A 19,552-nucleotide genomic window follows, 5' to 3' on the forward strand; every position below is an offset into this window, starting at 1 on the left:
AAAATGAGATGCGAATAATTTTCTATTAAAAATATTAAAATTATTTGTAAATCATTTACAATTGTTTACATTTGTTTTTAATATCATCCCTGTTTGTAAATATATAAAGCATAATTTAAAATTGATTTTTTGATAAAATATTAATTGAAAAAATTTTTTTCATGTAAAAATAAAAATAAACATTGTGTAAAATTAATACTGTTTACTTTTTATTAATAATCTTTATTTTAAAAAAATTTTCGCTTTCAGAATTATAAATATTTTTACTGAGAGAATAAGAAAAGGTAGCAATATATTTTTAAAAACAATATTAATTTTTTAGGAAGAAATGTTAAACTTTTTAAAAAGGTAGACGATTAATATTAATAAAGACAATTTAAATTTAAATATATTTTGAAAAAAATAAATACTACTTTGGTAATTTATATTCTTTCGGTAAAAAAATATTCCCACCATATTTAAAAGTAATTAAAATTACTTCTTTTTACAAAAAGAAAATCCTTCAATTTCTTTCGAAACAAACTTATCAAATTTCTTGGTTTGATAAGACTAAAATAAGAGAAAGAAAGCAAACTAAAATGAGATAATTTTTATTTATCCTGAATCAAATTCTTAATAGATTATATTTAAAGAAAAATTTACTCTGTTTATGTAAATATAAATAAAGGCAATGTAAAAAAAAATAATTTCTAGGTTATGTTAATTAAAAGCAAAAGAATTAAATAATCCAATTAATAATAATTAAAAAAATTACCTGCATACGTCATTAATTATAAATTTCTTCTCTAGAATATTAATTATTATTTAAATTTTCAGATAAATTCATTTCATTCGTTTTCACGAAATTGAATTCCTCTATAAACATGTTTTTGAAAACACTTCTTCTTTGACATCCATTGACAAAAAAATCTTTCTAAACTTTATTTTTCAAGAATACTTCATTAATTAGCAATTCCTTTTCAAGTTAGCTGCTTCCTAACATTTTTAAACAATTATTTCCGATTAAATTAAGTAAAATAATACAATCACAAGTTTGTTTTGAACATTTTGAATTGGACTGAACATCTATTTTTAAATATCCCTCTATCGGTAAGTTATCCACTAAGCCCTTAGATTTATTCTTCAGTCGATAAGAAAGAAATCGTTTAACTGTTTAAAATTATAATTGATTATAATTGGGAATTAATAATTATATTTAAATTCTACAAATTAAAATAACATTTTAAATCTTCATTTTACTTATCAAGTAATTCAGAAAACAACTTATTTTATTAAAAATGCAATACAATTAATTTTTAGATTACTTTTTGGACACTTGGTATGTGTATTCACTGGGTGACCAAAAAATTAATAATTCCAAAAAGTGATTAAATTAATAATAATTAGTTTATGTAATTTAATATTTATAAATTAATTTAAAAATATTATTTTACTAATAATTATGCCTTAAAAAAAAATAAATGCTTTTTGCTCCTTTCTTGATTTTATTTTAATTTTTAATTATGAATAAAAGAATAACTAAAAATTTATGTATAATAATATATTTATTTATAATATAATAATTAATTTATTATAAATTTCCATATTATAAGAGAAATTGAATTTTCTTTAATCAATTTTTTTAAAATTCGTGCTATATTGCACGCACTGAGAAGAGTTCAAGAGGTCAAGTTCTTTGTGATTCCCCAGTTTTTGTAAATTAATTATAAATATTTTTTGCATGAAAATATTTTGCTTTTGTATTTTATAAATTATTAATCAGTATTTTTTGTACTTTATATAATTAATTTTGAGCTTTAGAAAAGAGTTTCTTTTTTTAAAAGGAGATAATTAATTTTTTCTCTCAGCAATTTTAAATTTAACATGAAAAAACCTGACAATGTAAAAAATGTAAAAAATAAATTTGGCAGCCCTGCGGTTATAAAGTACAAAATGGCGGATTAACAATAACAATAATAACAGTGAACACAATGAAGAAGAAAAGTGTTTTAAAAATTAACAAAAGTGCTTTTTTCTAAAAAGTAAACTTAATTTAACATTAAACTTTTCGTTTTAAATTAATCCCTTGTTCTGTAATTTATAATAATTATCACAAGTGACGGAAAGTGATCGCTAAGCCGTTGAAATTCTAACCTCAAAATAATGCTTATCCGCTCAAAAGGATTAGGAAAAATCGGAAAAATGTTAATAATTAATTCTAAAGAATATAAAAGGCGATGTCATATAGAGGTAAATGTACTTTCACAGTTTATATTTAAATCGTTTAAATTATGCATATTTTTATTGTAGTGTTTACTTCAATTTGTGAATCTTTTTTTGCACAATAACTGAAATAACGCACGTTAATTAATTTTATTCATTTTATTACTATTAATTTAGATTATTTATTAATTTTCTGGAATTTTTAGCCATTAAGAATAATATTTGCCACCGATTTTGTATCAAAATGGAATTTATTTAACATTTAGGTATATTTTATTTAAATGTTAAATAATTTAAATAATTTGCGCATTTTTAAGAAAATATTAACAAATAAATTGAATAAATGTTTTTAATTTTTAAAATATTAAAAAGCTAAAGTTAAATGATATAATAATATTTGAATTTGAATTATTTTATTTAATTTGTACACTTTTAAAAAAATAATCATAACAAATGAGTTGAATAAATATTTTTAATTTTTGAAATATTAAAATGTAAAAATTTCAAAGTTTGTAAAATGAAGTTTTGAAATAAAAAATAATAAATTCAAAGTTTGACTTTACTTAATTTTTAAATTATTTTATTTAATTTATACATTTTCTAAAAAATAATTAAAACAAATGAGTTGAATAAATATTTTTATTTTCCAAAATATTTGAATTATTTTATTTAATTTGTACATTTTTTAAACAATAGGTAATCAAAACAAATGAGTTGAATAAATATTTTTAATTTTTGAAATATTAAAATGTAAAGATTTTAAAGTTTTTAAAATATAGTTTTGAAATAGAAAATAATAAATTCAAAGTTTTGACTATCAAAGTTTATTTACTTTGATTTTACTTAATTTTTAAATTATTTAATTTAATTTATACATTTTTGAAAAAATAATTGAAATAAATGAGTTGAATAAATATTTTTATTTTCTGAAATATTAAAATGCGAAATTTAAAATACTATTTTAGTTTTGAATATCAAAGTGTTGGCTGTCCAGCTAATAATGATTCATCCTTTATCAATTACTGTCAGACAAAGCCAAAAGGGTTCGGTATTATACTTCTTCGTATGTAAATTATTGTAGGGTACGAAACGTTATCAGAATGAACTTGCACTATGAGTCACCAATGTACACATAAATAATTCAAATTAATTTTGTTTTGATTCATATTTTTATTATCAATTAGAATAATAACATTGTTCACAAAAACAAAATATTTAAATACAGTTTTATTTATTAATTATTATTAATATATTTAAATAAATATTTATTAATATATTTATTAATATATTTACCTATATAAAATTATAGATATTTATTATCAATTAAAAAATTTAATTATAAAAGAAATCAATTTGATTTAGTAAAAATAAAATGAAAACAAATTTTTTAAATTAAATCTCCTTTTGTAAATAGTGTATTAAAAACATTTGTAATTTTCAGGAAATAGTTTGGAATGAAAGCACGAATCCCGCGGTAGGTTATTATTGTTAGCCTTAGTTTGTTCGGGTCGACCGACAGTTGCCGAGATTCAGTCCACGCGCGCTTACCGTACTGTACAGACGTCGGATTCCAGTCGTTTGACTCTTTTTATAGAAAAACATCCCTTCAAACAGAAAACAAGATTGACAGTTCATCTAGACATTGAAGGAAGTTATAAGCAGTGATATAAAACTTGTTTCACTCATTGAAATTAAATTTCATCGATTCATTTTCAATAGAAGGGAGTTGAAAATATTTATTTGAATTCTTCGCACTTGCCATCAGGAATCTAATCGATAGGAACCACACTCGAGCTCTCGAAGGTCCTCATTTGTGGAGGAGGAGGAGTGACGCTTTTTGTATTTGACCTTGACCTTGAAAACTATATAAACAAAAAAAAAAGGAAAAAAGGATGCCAGCTGACGCTGAGCTTAGCAACCTGCTTAATCGGCGCCAAAAGATTAACGAGGATCTAGAAGATGGCAAAGAGGTGAAAAAACATTACAAATTCGTCAACGTCTATACCGAATTCCACGAACTTACAAGACGAGAGATCAAGCAATACGAACAAACCTTCAACAGGTGAGCTTCGTTTCAATTCTATTAAAGATTTTAGTAAATTTACTTTTTTTTTCAAATATGCAAAATTATTATTATTTTTGCATAGTTTACGAAATTTTTAAAAACGAATTTTATTGATAAGTAAAGCAACGAAAATAGTCTCTCAATGTTCTTTTTCAAATTTTATTATATATCTTGTTTTCCTCCTTAATCGATATTTGATATTTATTATCAATTACAAAATATACAATCTCAGTAAATTTTTTTATAAATACAATAAATATATTTACAGTAATGTTCGTATTGGAAATTCTTTAATCCTATTAATTTGAGAAAGGACAATTATTCTTTTTTTTTTGCAAAATTTTCAAATTAAGCAAATTGAATATAATTTTCTGACTTTTATGGAAACTTGTGAAAACAAAGTTTGACAGATGACGTGACTGAGCATGAATTCACATGGCACTCGAAACTTTAACAATATTTCCAAAAGTTATATTTCATGTAATTTGACCTTATTCTTTTATAGTTTTGACAATAGAATTTTAATACTATTACGCATTTCTTTTATTTGCGTAAAATAAATTCACATGGCACTCGAAACTTTAACAATATTTTCAAAAGTTATTTTTCATTTCATTTGGCCCAATTCTTTTATATTTTTGACAATAGAATTTCAACAATACTACGCACTACTTTTATTTTCGTAAAATAAACTTTTATAATTTTAGAGAATAATTTAAATAAAAAAACAAATTTAAAAGTTAATGTACATGTTAAGAATCATTGAATTCTTTCGAAAAATTGTATTATTCTGGAAAATAATTCAGTATTTTTGAAACAATAGTTTTTCTAATAATTTTAATTTAAAGGTTTGAAAGTATAATTGAATTTTATGAAGAATTTCTTTCAAGTTTTTAAAATATAATCGTGATTGATAATAATTGTAATTGAACATTTGATTATTCAATTTTATTCTGATTTTTAGATAATAAATAAATTCTTCTGAGAATTTTAATAATAATTAAAATATATTTCAAGGAATTGTATTAAAATATTGAGAATAATTAAATTCTTTCTAAAATTTTTAAATTTTTTAAATTGATTTTATTAATAATAGTAATTAAGAATTCTACGATTAAATTTTATTAAAATTATTAATAGAAAATTAAATTCTTTTACAAAATTTTATTAATGTTTTCGTAAATACTTAAATTCTTTTAAAGAATTTCTTTAAGTTTTATGAAAATAATGCATTTTTTAATAAATTTGATTGAAAATTTTGAAAATAATTGAATTTTAGGAAGAATTAATTTCAACTCTTTATAATAATCATGTCTGTTAATTAAACATTTGATCTTATAAAACAATTTACCAAACCTTTTAAAAGTAATTGAATTCTTAAGAAAAATGTTATTAGTTTTTCAAAATAGATAAATCCTTACGAGAAATTTTATTAAAATTGTATTGAAAATAATTGAATTTTTGAGAAGAATTCTTTCATTTATAAAAAAAATTCAATTCTTTCAAAGAATTGTACTATTTATAAAAATAGTTAAATCGTTGACAAGAATTGCATGTATTGAAAATATTTGAATTCCTGGGATCAATTTTACTATTTATTAAAATAATTGAATTTTTCCGGAAAATTGTCTAAGACATGGAATAGTTTTTTATTTGCCTTTAATGCAATAAGAGAAGAAAATTTTGACAGACAGGGAAAGTTTGAGATAAATGGCAATAGTTTCCTTGAATGGTTGATTCTTTGTTTACAAAGTATTCTTTATTAAATTGCAACTATTAAAGCATATAAATAAATAAAAAAAAAGTCAGTGTTGGCCCGACTTTCAAAGACGGGCCATATATGGTTCCAGAAACTCGTTCTTTAATGTTTATGGCGACATGCATATAATCTCGATCGAGATATAACTTTCCATGTTTCAAGGTCTTTTTTATTCTATGTCACTTCCATTTATTCGTAATAGATTTCAGAATGAGAGAGAAGATTCTCTCATTTCAATTTAAAAGATTGAATTTCAATTTTCCAGAAAAATTTAATATAGGTATTCATAAATTGGTGCATTCGAGAAATGTTTTCTTTAAAAGGAATAAAAAATATAATAATAGTAGTTTAATAAAACTGTAGTAAATATAAAACGAAAGACGTAAAATAATAAAAAGAAGACAATTTTTTAATTAATAAACACGAAAGACGTAAAATATTTAATTAAAAAAAGACAATATTATAATTAGGTTTGAGAGAAAACCGAAAACTAATTTCTTAAATGAAATTATACCTCAAGGACTATAAAAAGTAAAATGCGGTCTTTATTTAGGCTCTATTGCATTATAGAAATTCAAGCGCAAATAAAAGTATTCTACGATTTTTCTTATCTTTATTATTTATGTCCGGGCTTTTATCATATCTTTCGGAAATCTGAATTACTGACAGGAAATATAGCCGACAATAAAAAAAGTAAATCAAAACTAGGGACTCAAATAAAACACTGATATTATGTTAATATTATTTTTGTCAATAATTGCTTTAAAAATGTTTTCTTAAAACTAAGGGTTTTTTTAAATTATATTTCTTTGCTATTCAGTATTTATTATATTGAAATTCTGACAGTGAACCTAATTTCGAACTATTTCCCTTCAGTTTTGAATATTAAAATGAGCAGAAAATTTTGTCTGTATATAAATATTTTAAAAAATAATATTTTTTTAATTTAAAAGAAAAGTAAATTAAATATTTATTTACTTGGAAATTATTTTTCCTTGTTCAAACTAATTCTATAATTAATTTCAAACTAATTTTGACAGTAAAATTAATTTCAATATAAATTTAAAATTAATTTTAAACTACTTTTGAAATTAATTTGGACAGTAAAATATTAAAATCAAAGTCATAAAATTGCAGATACAATTATTTTTTAAACTAATAGGAATGATTTTATTCGCTGAATTAAAAAGTTAATTCTGAAAATTACAATAGAGACGGTAAATTATTCATAAACAGAATATTGAAATTTAATTAAGGAACTTGATAAATGTCATTAATTATTGAATTCTTATTAAAAATTAATATCTTTTTTAAACTCCTAGTTGTAATATTATTTTCGGAGATGGAACATTTTACAAGGCGTCGCGGAGTTCAAGAACCTTCGGGTCCATAAATACTGAGGTGAATTCTGTCACTAATAATGCACATCAGTCACTCCATAATGGACTAAAATACAAAATTCATTACAGAACACTGTCAAACAAAGTATTTTACAGTTTACATAATTGATTTTATAGCTGGAAAATTTCCGTGAACCAATAATAGTTGAAGAAACTGTCCAAGACAAATACGGATAGTGAAATTTTGAATATTTAAAAGTGGAAAATGTCACTCAAAAAGAAATGTAAAATGTCGATTGTTCATTTGCAAAATTTATTCCTTCTTTATATTCACTTTTTGGATTTAAATATTTTATTTAGCTGAAAGAGAGATGTTTATGAGCTAAGTGAAAAATTGCATCTAAGAAATATTGAATGTAATTTCATATTTTATAACTCTAGAAAAAGGTTCATTGTTGTCTCGACATTTTTGGGCAATAAATGGAGATAAAATTATTACTAGCTTTATATTTATACCTGGACATCGCCCACTTATAGCCCGCATTGTGAGGCTCACACTGCCACGATGAGTTCAAAATATAGTGTATACCAGAAAAATGTGGAAAAAAAAGAAAGAGAAAAAAAATATTAAGGAGAAGGTAGAAGAGAGCAAAAATAAAAAAAAGAAGAAGAGGAGGACCTCTGACAAAGCTCGAGACATTCTCGAGATCGTGACCCTTTAGCTTTGAGCCTTAGGCTTTGAAACACTAAAAAAGGCCAAAATAGTTACGAAAATTGCACCAGTGCCCCATTTGCGAAATTGCCTTCAGAAAATGCCTGAATTGATATCGATTTTCGTTTCTTGTAATTTTCTTTTTTACGTCGAACGATTTTTTAATCGTAATTTCTTGATTCTTGTTTTTATTTTGAACTGCAAGTTTTTTTTATTTTTCTTTCTTCATTGAAATTTATCGGTAACGAAATTTTTAATTTTTTCTTAATTTAAAAATTTTAATTATATTTGAAATAAACAAATTTTATTTTAAAGCAATTTTTTCCTAATTAACTTTATTAAAGTCTGTGGTTTTTCATTCTGTCCGTTCGCAGTATGAAGTTAGTTGTTAGTTATCATTTGCGAATTATTATCATGATTTTTTTGTTTGTTTATATTTTTCGTGATGTTTTGACATTTCCGATGTTATGTTATGCGGTAGTGCGGGTGTTTTTAAAAAACGTTAAATTGTGACAAGAATTATTGTGTTTGAAAAATCGTGGAAAAATATCTGGTATCAGGCGAGAGGTTACCGTTTTCAGTGGAAAAAAAACTGTAGATTGGTAAATTCTAATTATTAATTAAAATTTTCTTCTTAATTAAATCATTTATATTATTTCATTTTATTTTGTTAAATAAAAATCTCAAAATAACTTAAAAACAAATTTTATTCGTATATCTTATTATTATTATTATTATTTTTTTTTATTTATAATTATAATTGATAATATTTATTGTATTTTGATTTATTATTATTATTGAAAATTTTATGCATTTTTAAAATCTAAAAAAACTGAAATATCGAATTGTCAATAAAAGTTGTATTATTTTCAATTTTCAACGATTATTAATTTTAATTAAAAAATTCAATTTTCCTGAATCAATAAAAAATATCGTTCTAAATTTTATTACATTGGTCGTTTTCGTAAATTACTATTCAATAATATTAATTATTCAAAATAATTAATTTTTTAATATTTAATTTTTCAAAAATTTAATTAATCTTCAATTATTAACTTATACAGTGCAGGATCTAGAGTCTAAATTTTTTGGGAAGAGCGATCCCTTTAGTGTGTGCTTTTTTTGATTGCTATTATGAGTGATAATAGCTCCTGGTTCTTTTATGTTTAAAAAATTGTTCGAAATAATTAATTTTTCAAAAATGAAAAAAAAAAATTCAATTGTTTCAAATTTTAATTAATTTTAAAAAAATGATTTTACACAAAAAATTTATTTATTTTTAAAAATAATTGCAATTCAAAATCTATTTGAATTTAGTATTTTAATAAATTACTTTTTTTATTATGTTAAAAATAAATTGTTTTTTTAAATATTTTATTAATTTTTTACAATATTTGAATTTTAAATAATTCAAAAGTCAATTATTAATTATTCAAAAATAAATCAAACAATTTTAATTAATTCAAAAATAAATTATTCTGTTTTTAATAAAAATTTAATTATTTTGAAATCATTGAAAAATGTAATTGTTCAAAATAATAATTAATTATTCAAATATCAAAAATACAATTAATTCAAAATTAAATTATTTCATTTTAAATAAAAAATTGAAATTAATTTATTGGCACTTACGTAAAAAATAAACGTATTTCTGTGTGTGTTTGTGTGTAGAATTAACTTATAAGTGCTTTCTTTTGCAAGAATTAAACTTATCGTTATCTTCTGTTCAAATAAAATATAAAATGTTAACGTTTTTTTTAACACAATATTATAGAAAATAGATTTTCTAAAAAGAAAAAAAAATAATGAACTTAAAAAAAATACTTTAGGCACCGCCTTTCATTTCAACTATTTAAATACTATCAAGTCTTTTAAAGACTATATAAAGTCTTCAAATCATGAAAAATACATAATAAAAAATTGAATTATTCCGAAATAAAATTCAAAAATCAACAAAACAATCAATTTACAATTAGGGCCATTTGGGGTAATTGTAAACAAGGGATAAATGTAAACAATAGATGTTTCAACTAAATTTACAAATTTAAAAATTAGTTTTAAAAACTTGAAAAAAATTGTTCATAAATTTAAATTACTTTAAAAATATCCAATTAAAATTATTAAAGAAACACAATTATTAAACAAAAAATAAAAAATAATTCTTCAGAAAAATTTAATTAGGGTTTCCAAAATTGATTTAATGATTTTTAGCGAAAATTTAATTATTTTCATAAATAATGACATTTTTTGAAGAAATTCAATGATTCTCAAATTTTTTGCAAGAATTTAAATGAAATTCAATATATTAATTTTAATTAAAGAGGCATTTCACGTCAGAAATATCACGATTTGCAAAGGGTATGCCGATTTTCGCAAAAGTTTGTGGGATTATAGTTCTATATAAGAGACTTCTTTCCCCCAAATTTTTTCAAAAAAAATTCAAAATTGTTGAAGATACGCCATTTTGAATTTTAATATTAATTTTATAAAATTTTGAATATCTCGGAATATTGTTTATGGATTTTTATGAAATTTACACATTTTTCAGGTAAAAGTATGTACTTTAAAATGCAAATAAAGTTAATAAAAAAAAAATTAATTTTTAAATAAAAAATTAAAAAAAATTTTTTAAAACAATTTTTTGTTTATTTACTCCTCTCTGAGAAAAATGTTATTAACATATTTGGATTCCTTATGAATTCACCTTTAATTTCATAAAAAAAAATTGATGGAGACTCAACTGGTTCCAGAGATATTGAATTTTTTGTAAAAAAATAGTCATAGTTACAGCAGCAATGCACGACTGCGGTAACGTACTACGCGACTTGTGCAGTATGGTGCTATGGCGCGGCGACGCTTTTTTTTACAAAAAATTCAATATCTCCGGAACCAGTTGAGTCTCCATCAATTTTTTTTTATGAAATTAAAGGTGAATTCATAAGGAATCCAAATATGTTAATAACATTTTTCTCAGAGAGGAGTAAATAAACAAAAAATTGTTTAAAAAAATTTTTTTTAATTTTTTTATTTAAAAATTAATTTTTTTTTATTAACTTTATTTGCATTTTAAAGTACATACTTTTACCTGAAAAATGTGTAAATTTCATAAAAATCCATAAACAATATTCCGAGATATTCAAAATTTTATAAAATTAATATTAAAATTCAAAATGGCGTATCTTCAACAATTTTGAATTTTTTTTGAAAAAATTTAGGGGAAAGAAGTCTCTTATATAGAACTATAATCCCACGAAGTTTTGCGAAAATCGGCATACCCTTTGCAAATCGTGATATTTCTGACGTGAAATGCCTCTAAAATTAAAAATATTGAAACATAAAATTATTAAAGAAGATAGGAAACAAAAAAGTAAATTACAACTAAATCAAAGAAGATAGAAGAAGAAGATATTAATATAGAGAGAAGATATAAAGATAGAAGATGTTAATTGAATAATTTTATATTTCTAAAAAAAATGTATTTTTCATTCTTTCCAGCATTTCCATTTTTTAAATTTATTTAAAACATTATAACGTCATAATAATAATTAAAATACCCTTAAAAATAATAATAATCATTTTAAAGAATTGCTATTTTAATAGAAAAAATATATTTATATATATATTAAAACATAAAATTATTAAAATATTAAACAAAAAAAAAATATAAACTGCGAACAGATATTTTCAATTAATAAATAAAAATTTTAATTTATTTATATAAAAAAAGAAAATGCAAAAATATATTAATTAATAGAAGATGAAATAATTTCTTTAATGGCATTTGAACCATAATGACGTCACAATTTGTTCACAGCATTTGCTAAAAAATTGTGACATCATAATGGTTCAAATTCGCTGAAAAAATAAAGTTTTAATTATTTAAAATAAAACGTTGAAAAAAAAATGCACGCGCGCTCGCGCGCGTCAGTTTTTGCTAGTTCTTAATATATTAAAATTAAATTCTAAATTTTTAATAATTTTAAATGACAAAATATTTAATAAACTTTAAATTTGATTTTTATTACTAAAAAAAATTCCTCTGTTCTTTTTATTAAAAGCTTCAATTTGCATAAAGTTTTTTTGAAAATATTTTTGCATGGAAATTTTTGTTTCGCCACGAGTATTTAAAAAACTTCCCATCGTCAGTTTCTTTTTTTAGAATTTTAGGTCAAATGAAAATTTGTATGTACATGCAAAAATATTTCAACGAGAGAAAGCTTTGTATATTTAGAGGAAAATGAAAGAAAAGAGGAGTAAATAAAACTTATATAATTTTGAGCGATAATGATTTTTTTGTTAAATGAATATTTTATGCAAACAAAGGAAAAGTTCATTTTGTATTTAAAAAGTAAAACAAAATTATTGAGAAAATTAAAATATAATGCAGGATTCGCATTCATCTACTAAAACGTACAATTTATTACTTTCTTCGATTTGCTTCCATTTTCAATTTATTTTAATAAAATTACCAAAAAAAAAAAATTATTTAAACAAATTTTTGTAAACAAATAACAAAATTTTCACAGGAATTCAATTATTTTAAATAAAAATAATTTAATTAAAATTTAATAATTTATTTTTTAAATAAATGAATAAATATTTAAAATACAATTTTTTTTTAATTTTTCGCAAGGAATTCAATTATTTAAATAAATAATAAAATTCTTAAGATGAATTAAAATTATTTTCATAAGTAATAAAATTTTTAAAATAAATTCAATTATTTTAAAAAGAATCTTAATTAAATTTCTTTAAAGAATTCAATTATTTAAACAAATTTTTTTAAAAATTCTCCTCAAACATTCAATTATTTTTATAAATAATAAAATTCTTAAGATGAATTCAATTATTTTGAAAATAATCTTAATGAAATATCTTTGAAGAATTCAATTATTTAAACAAATTTTTGTAAATTTCTTTGCAAACATTCAATTATTTTCACTATTATAAAAAAAAATTCACAGCAATTCAATTATTTAAAGAACAATTTTTTTTAATTTTCCACAGGAATTCAATTATTTTCATAATAATAAAAAATTTTCACGGGAATTCAATTATTTTTATAAATAATAAAATTCTTCTCTCAGAAAATAAATTATTTTCATAAATAATAAAATTCTTAAGATGAATTCAATTATTTTGAAAATAATCTTAATGAAATATCTTTAAAGAATTCAATTATTTAAACAAATTTTTGTAAATTTCTTTGCAAACATTCAATTATTTAAAGAACAATTTTTTTTAATTTTCTACAAAAATTCAATTATTTCCATAATAATAAAAAATTTTTACGAGAATTCAATTATTTTTAAAAATTGTAATTAAATTCGTTGAAGGATTCAATTATTATTCTTATGAATTACAAAACTCATCACAGAATTTCAATTATTTTTAAAGAATTTTCAATATTCCTGAAAAATGCAATTATTCTTAAAAGTTTTATTAAAATTCTTCGAAACAATTCAATTATTCAATTATTTTAAAAATGTTTGATAAATTTTCTATAATACTTCAATTTTAAGAAATATTCAATTATTTAATAAATTATTTACTTTTCTATTTAAATAATATTTAATTTTTTATATAAAAAAATTATTAATTTGTTATTTTTCTAAAAAATTATTAAAAAGTTTTGAAATTTTTTATTTAAAAATGTCACTAATAAAAGGATTGAATTTTAGAAGTATTATAGTTGTAATTTTTAGAAATAGTTAAATTTCAAAAAGATTAGAAACATTGGAGTTATTTAGAATAAAATAAATATTCTATTTAGCAATAAATGTTAAATTTCTAATTATTTCGAAATTTTGTCAAATTTAATTTAAATAAATTTTATATTTTAAAGAACTCTATTTTTCTATACTTTTTAAAAATTATTTTAAAAATAATAGTGTGTTTTAGAAGAATTTTAAAAGAAGTTAGAAAATAATTTAAGTTTACAAAAATTTAGAATTAAAAATAGTTAACAGGATAAAAAAAGTAAATATTTTTTTATGAAAATTAGGAAAAATACAGAATCAAATTTTTATGAATCGTCTGAAAGGAGCTCTTTTAATCGTTAAATTTAATTTTTGATAGCTACTACTTTTTGTTAGTCTTAAATTTACTTTCTGCTTTTTTAAAATTAAGTACTAATTATCGAGTGCGAAGCCTGAAAATTTTAGATATAAATTTCTGAAATGAATGAATGAAATGAAATGAAAAATTCTTTGTTAAATAAAAATTTTTAATAACAGATTCAGTAAAAGAAAATTACGTTCAACGAAAGTTGGAAACAATTAGAGCGCATTTTCTATAAACAGATTTTACGACTTTTCTTCATCTGCGAGGAATTTTTTTTTATTTGACGATAATTATTTTATACTTTCAAAATAATTATATTTTCAATATTGGATTGTTTGCGAAATAATTATATATTTTCCATATTCGGTTGTTTTCAAAATAGTTATTATATTTTTAATACTCGATTATTTTCTCTGTTAATATTGAAAAAATTATTTCAATATTGAAATTGATTTTCCAATTTTCTTCTTAATAGTAATATTGTTATTATATTCATATTTTATTATTATTCATATTCTTATTCTTTTTATTATTAATAATTGGAAGAAATATTCTTTATCAATTTTTTTTTTTTCATTTTCATTTGGAAAAAAGCAAAAAATCTAAATTTCGCTCTTCCTGAACACGATAATTGAACGACGCGGCCTGTAAACGCACTAATGTGAGTCACGAACATAAATCGTCTCTTTGCCACGACCTACGCCACGCAAAACTATATATAAGTAGACATTTATAATTTATAGGAGCGATTGTTCATTACAATTGTTTCAAGTGTGCTGTTGGCTTTCAATCATTTCCTGTACTTTGTCAACGTGACACTAAACATCCATAAAAACAAAGTTTTTAGTTAAAAACCGCAAAGCCACTTCCGCTTTTTGCTTATTCGCGGAGTACTCGTTTCCGCCTCCTCGAAACGCCAGGTGTTCAATTTCTGAGAAAGAACAGTGTATAATATTGATTATTTCTTGATATAAAAAAGAAAAATTGGTAATTTTTTTCTTACCAGTTTTTTTTTTATTTTATTTATTACTAGTTTTTTGTTGCAAAATTTTTTTCTATGTTATAAAATACACGCGCGCAAGTTTTGATATTTTATAACATGTATGAATATGTGATAACTGCGCGCGAGGTAAAAACTGGAAGTAGAAATGTAATTTTATGTAATTAATCAATCTTTGTTTTTTTTGTGTGATTAACTTATTACATCATTTACTCTCTTTTCTCTCTATCGTGATCTCAAATTTTCTCGCTAGTAAAAGTAGCAACTACATTCTGCGAGTGTACATTATTTGTGCGAAGCCATTCAACTTCACACGCAGTCAAGCTCCCTTTCTTCTTTCGATTTATGATTTTTTTTTATATTCATTTCTCTTAAAGTGAATCCAATTTTCTGCATTTTATCTCCATATCAAACAATATTTGAAATAATTTGCAATGATTTAGTGTGGCAAATTTTTCTATTTACTCGTTATTGTAGAATTTATGTCCTGGAATTTCATTTCTAAAAAGAGAATTTCTGACTCAGTGTTGAATTTCAGTAATCACAGACTGTCACCTACCACTTTTTTTTCTTTTTGAATTTTGACACCTTTTTTATTTATATTTTTCAAATATTTCTAATTAGAAGTTTTTGATAAATTTTTCTTTTTAAATGTTTTGAATTTTAAAACAAAACTAATGAAATTCTAATTTAATGCTTTGACAGGGTTGCCACAGATCAGGGAAATCAGAAAATTCAGGAAAAAGTCAGGGAAAGCAGAATTGGTCAGGAAAATCAGGGAAGAGTCAGGGATTTTTATTAAAAGTACTGGAAAAAATTAGAATTCATAAGAAAATTCTGAATTGTGGTGTTTTTTTTGTTTCCCTCATAAATTATGAAGTTAACACGAATTCTAATACAAAACCTTCAATTTTTTTTTATATTTTTGACAAGAATGAATTTTTGAATATTATTTAATTATTTCAAAGATTTAACGCAATTATCTTCATAAATAAACAAATTTTTCACTGAAATTCAATTATTTTTAGGAATTTTAATAAACGTCTTTGCAAAATTCAATTATTTTCATAAATAAAAATATTCATCATAAAAATTCAATTATTTTCAAAAGTTTTAACGAATATCTCATCAAGAATTTAATTTTCTTTATAAATAGCAAAACTTTTCATCAAAAATTCAATTATTTTCAAAAAATTTTTAAAAAAATTCTTTGCAAAATTTCAATTATTTTCAAAAGTTTTTCGCAATCCAGTGATTTTCAATATTTACTATATTTTCGTAAAATTTATCAAAAAATTTTTGATTACAATTCTTCGAAAACATTAAATTATTTTCATAAATAATAAAATTTCTTAATTAGGAATTCAATTATTTGCATCGCAGAATTTAAAATAACTTTTTTTATAACAATTTTAAATAAATTCCTCGAATAATGCAATTATGTATTCTTAAAAATTTTATTAAAACTCGACGAAACAATTCAATTTTAAATTCATTAAAATAAAAAAAATTCGTTGCAATAATTCAATTAATTTAATAAGTAACTTTTAATTTGTCGCTGAAAATCAATTATTTTCAAAATTTTTTAAATAATTCTGCAAAAGAATTCAATTATCTTGACAAACAACAAAGTTTTCTACATAAAATCAATTATTTTAAGGAATTTTCATAAAATTCTTTTCCAAAATTCATTTATTTTGACGAATTTCAAAATTCATCATAAGAATTCAATTCTTTTGAAAAGTAATAAAATCAATTATTAAATTATTTTTATCAGAAATTAAATTCTTTTCAAAATTTTTGAAAAATTCTCGCCAAGTATTAAGTTATTTTTATAAATATAGGTAGCGAAATTCTTCTCAAGAAATCAATTATTTTCAAAAATTTTCATTAATTTAAACAAAATTTAATAAAATTCTTCGCATGAATGCAATTATTTTCATAAATTATTATTTAAAATTCATTTCATGAATTCAATTGTTTTTTAAAATATTTAATAATACTCTTCAAAAGTTTTCAATTATTTTCAAAAATTGTGATAAAATTCGTTAATTCAATAAATTTCTGTAAAATTTGTACTAAATTCCTTAAAAGAAATTAATTATTTTTCAAAGTTGTTAATAAAATTCATAAAAATTCAATTTTAAACAATATCCAATTATTCAATAAATAATTTATTTTTCTACCTATTTAAATAATTGAATTCTCGTAGAATTTTCTAATAAAAATTTATTTCAAAATGAATTTTAGTTAAAATTTAAAATAATAATTGAATATTAAAAGCTTTAGGGGAAAATATTTAGAAATAATTGAATTTTGAAAAGTTCAATTTTTTGAAAAATTGAATTGAATTTTTATATATTTTTTATATAAAATAACCATTTGTCCGAATGTATTCGTGTAAAAAGTTTATTATTTTTTACCTACTAATTGAATTTTGAAAAGGTTTTAAATTAAAATCTTTGAAAATCTGAATTTTTCATACTTTTAAATAAAAATTCTGTGAAACTAATTTCTGAAAAATTTTATTTGAATCTTTTTTTTTTTGAATTATTAGAAGTTTTTATTTTCTAATATCTATTTAAATAAAGAATTTCCGGATAATCAAAATTTCGTAAAATTGTATTGTTAACAAATGGATTTTACTTTTAATTGTTATAAAAACGTGAAGAAACGGTATCGATATCTTCATATTTTATAATAAATATTCTTATGAGTTGTTGAATTTAAAAAAGGTTTGAATTTAAATGTTTCGAAGAATTTTAATTCCTACAGAAAAATAATAATGATTAAATATTTATTTAAAAAAGAAGCGTTATTGATGTTTTCCAATAAATTTTACAATTAAAGAAATTCGTAAGAAAAATTAAATCGAACATTTTTTTTGAGTATCTAAAAATTTTTAGAGTGAATCAAAGAATATTCTCTAGGGTCAGGAAAAAAGTCAAAATTCTGATTTAATTTATAAATTAAATTTAACATTCCAAAATATTTATAAATTAAATTTAACATTCTGAAATATAACATATTACAATTTATTAACATGATCTAAAAGTCATTTGTTTAAAACTTACGCACGAAACCACAAATTTTCCCCTGCAAGAACAACTTATATTTACACTTTCTCTGCGGTTTAACAACTGGTAGTTGAGAAAAAAAATTAGTGCTTTTGCTTTTTTTTTATTTTTGTATTTTTTAAGAAGTACTAAATTTCTCTTTTATAATTTTCAGTTTCAATGTTGCTAATTGTTTGGTTTTATTATCGAAAATTAATTTTTATATTTGTCTTCTTTTTACATTAATGTACTTTAATTACCGAATATTTCCAACAGTATAATGAATATGAGGAAAGAAATTATTACTATGAGCGTTATGGAACTTAAATCGGTACTTATAGAGTCGAAAAAAAATGAAATTTCAAATTATCGTCTGTTTATGCGTCTCTCGTTTATTGCCTCGTTTGTTAAAGTATCCTTTAAGGATATTTTTTTCTTTTGTTAATATAATTAAAATTCAGAAAAGAATCGATTTTTTTCTGTGAAGAAGAAAGTTTTTAGAATAAGCAGTTTTTTTTTCGTTAGGAATAATTTAATTTTCTATTTGCTCGTTTCTTTCTCTCTTCTTGTGTGTAGATTGATTAATTTTGAATATTTTTGACTAAAAAATGTTTCATATTTTTCAGGGAAATGGCAGTGTATTGTCTTTCGAGAAAATTATCCGTTCTCTGATTCCGTTAGGAAATAATTGGTCCGTTTAAATTTACATATTACAGAAATACTCAGAGTTTCGACTTTTTTTTTTTGTTATGTATGTAAATGGAAAAATTTGAGTAAAGAATGCAAGCACATTCTTTGTAACCTTTTATATACACGTTGAATACTTCACATTGAAATTCTGTTGGCATTCTATTTCTAGTAGTGCGAACCATAAAATTTGAATTGGTTTGTTTCTCAATGATTCCTGACCTCAGAATTTTATTTCGAAAAAAAGAAATAAATTTCATGTACAGAATATATAAGGCGAGGTAATTTCAGTTTATGGTCAAAGTGAGAAGAAAATTGTTTTATATATTTTAAATTCGTTTTATTTTTGGTTATTTATCGAATTTTTTTTTCATTCAAGTTTTCCAATTTGAAATTTGGAAAATTAATTTCCATTTGAAAAATACTATTGATAAAAATTTTGGATTCAATTATTTAAAAACTGTTTTTTTAAATTATACCTATAAAATTATTTTGCAAAATTCTTGTCAAGAATTAAATTATTTTTATAAATAATAAAATTCTTTTCAGGAATTATCGACGATTATTAATATAAGTTTGATATAAAATTAATTTAAAATAGATTTAAAATTGATAAATTATTTTTTAATGTTCTCTGTAACTCGAAACTTGTTATGCGAATTTTTAAC

The 19,552-nt window shown here is 21.3% G+C and overlaps 1 protein-coding gene across 1 annotated transcript in view; it reads left to right on the plus strand.

Annotated features, from left to right (window-relative positions):
* Positions 1–1,995: 1,995 nt before the first annotated feature.
* The window catches only part of LOC122507733 (EF-hand domain-containing protein D2 homolog), a 40,287-nt gene continuing 22,730 nt past the window's right edge, over positions 1,996–19,552 (plus strand). The window contains exons 1-2 of the mRNA XM_043620597.1: positions 1,996–2,229; positions 3,644–4,264. Of these exons, the coding sequence (XP_043476532.1) occupies positions 4,095–4,264 (170 nt within the window). The 5' untranslated portion in view covers positions 1,996–2,229; positions 3,644–4,094. The remainder of the gene's footprint in view (positions 2,230–3,643; positions 4,265–19,552) is intronic.

Source organism: Leptopilina heterotoma, unplaced genomic scaffold (genome assembly GCF_015476425.1).
Source record: "Leptopilina heterotoma isolate Lh14 unplaced genomic scaffold, ASM1547642v1 Lhet_51, whole genome shotgun sequence".
Classification (NCBI taxonomy): domain Eukaryota; kingdom Metazoa; phylum Arthropoda; class Insecta; order Hymenoptera; family Figitidae; genus Leptopilina; species Leptopilina heterotoma.